This window comes from Vanessa tameamea, chromosome 8, assembly GCF_037043105.1.
Source record: "Vanessa tameamea isolate UH-Manoa-2023 chromosome 8, ilVanTame1 primary haplotype, whole genome shotgun sequence".
NCBI classification, from domain to species: domain Eukaryota; kingdom Metazoa; phylum Arthropoda; class Insecta; order Lepidoptera; family Nymphalidae; genus Vanessa; species Vanessa tameamea.
In genome coordinates, this window is record NC_087316.1 from 6440476 (window position 1) to 6449571 (window position 9096).

General features: G+C 30.1%; 1 protein-coding gene across 2 annotated transcripts; it reads left to right on the forward strand.

Annotated features, from left to right (window-relative positions):
- Positions 1-13: 13 nt before the first annotated feature.
- Positions 14-7653, forward strand: Spoon (spoonbill). Of its 2 annotated transcripts, none has more exons than XM_026639294.2 (8): positions 14-190; positions 1046-1905; positions 2008-2248; positions 2329-2468; positions 3728-3905; positions 4865-5083; positions 5510-5643; positions 6013-7653. In XM_026639294.2, the coding sequence occupies exons 2-8, from the start codon at positions 1072-1074 to the stop codon at positions 6082-6084; spliced, it is 1818 nt and encodes a 605-aa protein (XP_026495079.1). In that variant the 5' UTR covers positions 14-190; positions 1046-1071; the 3' UTR covers positions 6085-7653. The 2 variants fall into 2 exon arrangements, with proteins under 2 accessions (XP_026495079.1, XP_026495081.1); XM_026639296.2 differs by having other exon boundaries at positions 15-190; positions 3734-3905.
- The last annotated feature ends 1443 nt before the right edge of the window (positions 7654-9096 follow it).

The following is a 9096-nucleotide window of genomic DNA, read 5'->3' on the forward strand; positions in this document are numbered from 1 at the left end:
AAGGTTGCCAGCTTGCCACCGCCATATTGAATTTTGTTGTGCTTCGGTAGAAAACATTGTGAGCACGTGGATTGTTGGTATTTTAGTTATTGAGCGAAATTTGTTAGTAGTATATATCAGTTAACTTGTATTTTGCTCATTTTGGTTTTCTTATTTAAGAAGTGTTTATATTCGCACTTGGATTAATAAAGTAAGTACTTAAACTTCCTTTTTGCCGGTAACAATTCCAGATTTGGATCACAGGGTCGGCTCCGGACTAGGTCATACAAATAAATTCTATTATATTTCAATATCAAAATGAATAATTGACGATATCTATATTTTTTTTAATTTCATCTCTCGTAGACAGATTTTTGGCATACAAAAAATTGCGTAACCTTTCATTTTATAATTCAGTACTAAATGCTTACGTGTTGTCCGTGAAGGTTTCCACACTGCTCGTGACCCTCACGGGGCAACGTTCCATGTTTTCATTAAAAAAAGAACTACTGGCACATGGTTCTTAGCTACAAAGCATGGTTGAGAAAGTAATGTATACGTGTCTCGTTACTGTCACGCAGAGATTGATAGGACAACTTTTACATTTATAGACCATGCGTGCTTTTATTTCCGTATGGCATTGGCCGGCTTAAGAACTTGGTGCAGCGTTTTGTATATCTCTTAATAATCCTAAATTAAGTGTGTTAATCAATTTGCATTTTTATTACATTTGTTTTGTGTACAAAACATTGACTACAAAACAGTAACTGAAGGCTTTCAAAACATAATGGTTATAACTTTTTTAAGTTCTTTTATATAAATTTATATTTAAGTAAGTCATGTTGTCTTATCTATTATCACCTTTTGGTCACAATCTTGGGTTAGGAAGTTGTTATCAGTGTATAAAAAAATGAGGACAACAACACAAACATTTAACAGATTTTTATGACATAGTTAAGGCTTCGTTTTGTTCCATTTATAATTGTTAATATTTTTTAATTTAGGTCCAATAGAATCAATAATAATTAAATTAATTTAAAAAATAAGCAATAAAATTTTGTTATAGTTTGCTGGTAAAAGTGGCTTATTACAATGGCACCTTGTCGTCAGCTACTTATGTGGTCAGTCCCATCAATAGCTGTTTTATTGGGAATTTTTTGGTTCAAGAAAAAGAGAGAGTACGCAAAATCTGACCCCGGTGGAAGAGAAAGGATAAAAAGCTTAAGAGATGAATTAGCAGAGGCTTTAAATGCTGAAGCTGAAATAATTAAATCTTCCCCAATTTGCAAAATTGAACGTTCACTCATAAAGTCTTCACCTATAGATATTATTCCAAATGGCAGTGGATCCCAAAGATCCTCTCCACTTGAACTGACTGATGAGGAAGTGGACCTAGAGATAGAAAAAATAATTAAAAAGAAATCTCTAGAAAAAGAGAAGAAGATGTCTTTAACTTCAGATAAAAAAATAGAAGACCTTAGTCTCAGAAATGATTGCATTATTGTCAAAGATTCTCAATCTAATCTCTATGCCTCTTTTAAAGCTGAAGTCAGAAACAACACTATTGATAATGTTAGTACTCAAAGCTCCAATGATGGGGATGCTAATTATTTAACAGAAGATATCTCTATTTATTCTGAGAATAACACTTCACAGCCAGGTAGTGTTATATCAGTAGCTGTAGTATCTGATAATAATGGAACTGAGGAGAAAACTATAGCTGACAATGAAGACTTACATGTTAATGAAAGTAATGATAATGTAGTTGAAGAATCTAGTAATTGTAATGAACCTAGTGAAAGTGCTAATAGGTTCTCAGTACCACAAAACAGAAGAATTTCAGAAAGAGATTCAGCCAATCACAGTCCTGTCGATCCAATGCTGGCTAGTCCATCTATGTGTCACTTCTCAGACAGTCATAGTGAGGTAAGTGAGATTATATTTTAGAGTAATATAATTATCGTAGGTGAATAATATTGATGATATATATCTAACAAGTATTATATTAAATATCTTTATACTTTTTAGGGTTCAAGTGATAGTGGAAAAGGATGTTCTGAAGCAGCCAGTCCACCTCCTGCAAATATTAACATAGTCACTTCTGAGACTGGGTTGCGAATACACCAATTTATAATCCCACAAACTTTGGTTGGTCTGTTAATAGGAAAATATGGTTCATTTGTAACCAAAATTAAAGCAAAAACTGGTGCAACAGTTTATGTAAGAAGACATCCAGATTTAGTCAAACAAAAAATTTGCGCAGTTGAAGGTATTTTTTGCGTCTATTTAAAACATAAAAATGTTTTTAATTAAGTGGTGATATTAATAATTTTTTCGTTTGTCCTGTAGGTACTGAACCTGAAATTGAAGCAGCTTTAGAAATGATAAAAGAAAAATTCCCTGAAAAAAGATTCCCAAACTTTACTACCCAAGAAATTAGTGCTGAATTATATCAAAGACTGACTCCTTTAGTACCAGAATTTCTTCAAGTAAGTTGACCAAAGATTTTATTTAATATTTACAGCATTTATGGGAGATTTTATATAATCTTCTTTTTTCAGTTTCAGTGTTAAAATTATCTGATTTTCATGTTAAGTGCTAAAATGTTCTCATGCTAATTTAAAAGTAGCATTTTTTATTATTAGTGTTATTTAAATTAATAAACTACTTAATTCATAAATATCCAAATTCAGTATTCTATTTTACTAAGAAAATGTTTATGTTATTTATATAATTGTAATTAAATTAATGAATGTAAGTTTATCAGTCCATCAGTAAATATGAAACTGAATTATACATCAGAAATAATTCCTTTTTTAAATTGCACACAAGTTAGTAAATGTTCTTTGTTTAGAGACTTATGTGCATGATTATGAACAGTATGATTCAAAAAAATGTGCACAAATCTGTAAAAATTATGTCATTTAAAAATATTTATCTATTATTAAATATTTGTATTTAAAAGACAAAAAAATACGAAATAAGTTAGTTTTTGAGATATTTATTTAACAATTTGTCATTCAAAAATTATTCTAATTTCGAAATAGTACAGTATCTGCTTGTTTTTGCTTTAGTAATAATAATAATAATATTTAATTTTTTTTATACTCAAGAAAATCATTTTGAGAAACATAAGACACATTAAATTTGCCTTATGTAATCATAATCATTCAATGTTTTCAAACCTCTTATGACATTAAATTCGCTGGTTCTATCCTTGACGGGCAAACCTTGACACAATTTTTAGTGATAAAAGTCACATAACTCAAAAAAGTTGCAATAAATGTCGTCCTATTTGCTTTGATTTCGGATGGGCAAAAATAAGATCTTGATCATGATTTTCTTAGCACTAATATATAACATGATTTTTGGAACCTATCCAATTACTTAGTTTTAATATATATTTAACATTTTAAACAATATTCTCTGTCTGGAACGACTGCTTATTAACTATAATGTGACAATTACTAAAATAACTGTTGTATATTTTACATTAAAAAGTAGCTTGTATAAAAATATTTCACAAATTGTTGCCTGCTAAAAACTATAACTTAAAGTTTGTTTCTCAAGTCCATATGACAACATTTATCTAATAAAAATATCTATGTATGACTTGTAATAAAAGTATAATCGTACAATATCGTATGTCTCTAAATTATATGCTATATAGGAAAATAAAAAGATTTTACAAATGTAAATTTTTATGGATATATTAAAGTTAGCGAACATTGTATGCTAAAGATATTAGTTGCAGCTCGTGGAGTCTGTGAACAATGACACAATAATGACGTGCCTGGTGAGTGCGGGGCACTTCTTCCTACAACAGCCGCTGCACCCCACCTTCCCCTCCCTGCACGCACTGCACCGCCTCATGGCCGCCACTTACCAGAATCCGGACGTGCCGGCGTTGCCGCGGCCAGTGAAAGGTGAACTACTTACACTAACCTTTACATTAACATATCTGCTAATTATTATTAATTTTATTTTTTGTTAATAATTTAATACATTTATGAAATTTGGTTTAAAAAAGAGTTTTGTTATGTTTCTTTAATGGTAGCTCATTTTACTGTGAAATATTTATTATTTTACTGGTCGTGAAATATTTATTTTATATTGCGAAATTATGCGCGTATTGAATTGAATTTTATATTTAAATTTTCAATAACAAATAACACACACACATTTACAAAGAAACTAACGTTAACCCCAAATATCTATCGTTCCTAAAGATTCTCGTTTATATTTTTTTCATAAAAATGGTGTCACAGAAACCTGTACAGGATTCATTTTTAACTGAATTTCACATGTGTTTTTTATAAGATTTTAATATGGTTCAAAAGCAAAACACCGTTACTTTTATCGAGTTCGGCTTTAGCTCATTTATAGAGCAAATTAAATTTAAGCTAAGTTACGTTTTAAAATCTTCAATAAATCTGTTTTTCGTTAAAATCATTAAATCAATTGTCATGAAACTGAGTGATGATTCCATGATATATTCAAATCAGTCTATAATATTCAAGAATTCCAATAAGATCGATGTAATTATAAAATAAAATTTTCATATTAAATCTTCATGTCACTGAAACTTGGACAAAACAGCTGTCCGTGTCTATACTTCTATAATTATATTATAAAGAGGTAAATATTAGGCATTAATCTCTGGTACTAGTGGTCCAATTCTAGAAAAAAAAATACTAGTAGAAAGCTACATTATTCCTGAGTGCTATAGGGTATAAATTATATATTTATATAATTTTTTTTTATTAATTAATTGCATTCGTGCAAAACCAGAGCCGTTCGCTTTAAATATAATATAATATTAAGAATATACAACATTGAAATAACTGGTAATAATAAGTAATAATAAATGTTTTATTTTTAATAGAGGGTTCTATCTGCGCTGCACCAACTGAAAACAACTGGTACCGCGCGCAAATCATATCTACATCGGAGGAGAATGACACATCTGTAGTGAAGTTGGTTGACTTTGGCGGCTACCTCACCGTTGACAACGACCAGCTCAAGCAGATTCGTTCAGACTTTATGACACTGCCCTTCCAGGCAACGGAGGCTCTACTAGCTTTTGTCAAACCTGCGAATGATGGTTAATTTCTCAATATTTTGTGTTTTTCTCAATACTTTTTCTTAATGACATAATTGAACATTACTTTTTCATAATTGGACATTACTTATCGCTATTGCCTATTTTATCTATCTTTTCATTTTTGTAAATATTAAATTTCTAATAACCAAAAATCAGTTTATGCATTCTGTTCTAAAAAAAAATATATAATTAAATTTAAATGAACTCTAAATATAGATCGTTTTACTTTTCCATTACAGCATTAACACATAATAAAAAATATGCCCCCAGAAAGAATTATTTTAAGATAACTTAACATAATTATTTCATAACTAAGATTACATCGCTATATTAAATTTCATTACATACTAAATTTCGAAAATATTTAAGGCTTGTTTGTTGCGTTTTATTGTAAACATTTTTAAAAACTAATTATCCGATGTTTAGAGGCTGAATGGAGCGGCGAGGCGCTGCGCATCATGGCGGGGCTGACGGCGGGGCAGTTGCTGCACGCACAGGTCGCCGGCTACGACGAGGCGGGCCTGCCCCTTGTGCACCTCTACCTCACCATAAACCCGCAGGTATGCTTTACACATCTCTATTTGCAATAATTTAAAACGCTAACATACTAGATCCATAAACTATTAGTAAAATTTAAAACAATTTGTGGTCAATATGTTTTGTCTTCTTTCATCTTTATAAAGTTCGAAAAATGTTCACTAGAAAATACTACTGAACAGATTACAATAATCTATAAAGATAAATAATAATAATTATGTAATATTATAAAAATATTTTCAATCTAGGATACACAATTTATTCAAGAAAATAATATAATTTATTATCATACTATAAGAAAAAACTATGTTGGTTATAAAGTTAGTTTAAAAAAACAAAATTGTGATTTTATGACATTCCGATTATCTAACAGGTGTTATTTTTGTTTGCAGCAAGTAATATTTTTAAATAGAGAGTTGGTGGACCGCGGCCTGGCGGAGTGGGATATCCCACCGGACTCGTGAGCGCCGTCCTCAGCCATAATGCCGACGAATAATATGAGATTGCATTTCTTTTCTCAAAGCCACTATATGGAGCCAACTCATTGGTAGGCGAGGAAAAGTGATCTTGCATTATGAGTCGCGTACATCTTACGTTCCTCAGTTGGATTGGCACTCGTCGAGTAAATTAAACTATTCTCCGTGATCTATCGCATCTTGTTGTGAACATTTATGAAATAGCAACTTATTTCATACGTTATATTTATATTTTAGTGTTGACTCGTTTCGATTCAAGAATGATAACTATCGACTGCTGTATATCGTTACTAGTTCATATATCTGTGGACAGATTTATTTATGTCTAAACTCCTACAAATTACACTTAAAAGTATAATACGCTTATGAATGAACATTTTATAGTAACGACAAATACTGTCTCATAGGTAAATTAGTAGTTATTATTTGGCGCTTACGTAAGTTTATAATATTTTTGCGTTTTATAGAACATTTTGTTGTAATCTTATTAAGAGTTGGTCAGGATGCTCATTATAATACATAATAGCACTGCCATTTGCATTTTATTACAATTTGTATCATTGATTGATTCAATATTTATATAGTAATTTTTCATGTGCGCAGTGCCAATGAAAATCATAAAAAATTGACCTGATTTTATGTCATATTGTCTCGTCGATTTCGCCTTGGATGGTGGCCTTTTAAGATAAAGGATTCCTAAAAATTTTCAGTACTGAATTGTATATTTTAGAATATTAGTTGTCAATTAAAATATAAATGACTTTGTAAATTTTGAATATTCGATTGTGTGCGTAATAGTACGAAACAGTTGTTATTTGCATAAATTAGTTGACTGCGATTATTGTACACTTATTTGTGCAAAGTTAGTATTAAATATAAATTATTGTTAAATATAATTGTAAACTAAAAAGTACAATGTAGCATTGAATGTTTGTTTTGCGCCGCGTATATTTGGGGTAATTCAATGAGATTCATAAACTTCAATTTGTACAGATTAAGTGACCTTTGTTACATAAATGTATTCACAAACAACTTGACGTACAAGTTTACGTTACTTAATTTTATGATATTGCTGTTTGGGAGTAAATGGGTAAATTTTTATGTTGTAATGATCATGTATTATATGAGCAATATTCCTGACTTAAATATAGTGGTAATGTACATAATAGAATGTTTAAGTAGTTACTAAAAGAAATTTGATATTTGTTTGAAAAATTAATTCAGTATTTTTTAAATGTCGGATAAATTAGGCGTTATAGTGATTTTATTTTGTATGCAATGGCATAGTGAACTTGGCAGGCAATTAATTAGGTTAGATGATTTTTTTAAATAGTTTAGCATCAAGCTTCATGCGATGTTGCTATTACCAAGACTTTAATTTCAAGTTAAATTTGTTCACCACCATAGTTCACAAATTGAATTGCTGATATCAGAGTGTGAATTGATAATAATGTAGCTGGCTCTCCGTTTGCATTTTGTTGTCGTCCTTACTGTACTGTATATAAACTAATATATTTGCGGTTAAATCAATAAAATGTCGTTTTAAAAATAATATAATTTTATTTATCAGTATAACCTCCATTCATAGTTATCCTACTATTTATACACAATAACTAGTAGTCCTTTCCGACTTAATTTAGATTAAATATATTTTTTACAGATAGTTTGTAACCAATGATAGCATTCGTATGCCGATCTATTCCCCAGTACTGTGATGATTCATTGAGAGTTTATTCAAATATGTATATCGTAATATTTTCCGAAACTACCATCACATAGTCATCACTGGCTATAAATTATCTAAAAGATACGTCGGTTATTTTAATATCGTTTATTTTAATAGGCTTAGGAATATAGTAACAATTTTCTGTATTTATTTTCTAAAAGTAATTTATTTTACATTCTCCAAAAAGGCGACCCTACCGGGCAAGGCTAAGCCATATTACCGGACAAAGTTATTAATTTTTTGGAGATGCTGAAAACTGATAAATTAGATATGTACATATGTGATTTATTTCTTACTATCTGTTCTGCGTTTTCATTCGTCTTAAACCTTACTGATTGGTCCCCGTGGGTCGTAGCGTGACTACGTTTAGATTTAGAGTCTGGCAAAAAAGAAGTGAAGGCTTCTAATTGTTTTTTAAATAAATACAATAGAACAATTTTGAGTCGTGTCCTTAAATAATTTATTGCAAAACCAATCTAACTCCTTATAAATATTGATAACCGATTTCAAAGAATAGAAGGAGGATAACCTGAAGATTATTCCGATTATCGATTTAGAAAATTATTCTTTTTTCTAAGAGATGTACTTCCTAGGTGGTCACATGGTCATCAGATAAGAATCGGAGAAATCGAAGGATCTCTTCAAATTGAGTGAGAGATCATTCACGTTTCATTATGATTTGTAAAATAAATTAAATTTATGTATATATATATATGTTAATATTATGGGTAGGAAATATTATAATGTAAATGTAACCAATTAGTTATTGCTATTTAGTTTCTTGGTGTTTCTTTTTTAATTTATTTAAACTTAATTAGATATTTTTCTTTTATGTCATCTCATGTGCTAAATTTTTTATGTTATCTTGCGCTGGGCATTGCCAGAAATTATTGTGAAGAAAGCTGCATGAGTCGCCCGATAGCCTGCCGATATGTGTATACATTCTACAAAGTCTGCATGTTCCACACTTGCAGGCTTTGTAGAATAAGCTCTATACTTTCTCAAAAATTAAAGAGAGCCTTAGCCCATTAGTAGGACGTTTACAGGCGGTCCTAGCGTTTTATACAAATATGTTGACCAGGTCATGTTGTCTTTAAGTATAATAAAGTGTAAAAGTAATATACAAAATTATTCTGTTAAATAACATATTATCATATTAAAAGGAGAATTTCCCATCTTGTATTTAAAAAAAATGTAAAATGATTAAACAATTGTTTTCCATTTTTAAATTTCTCATACGTGGTATACGTATGAGAAAATTTTATAAAAAACAA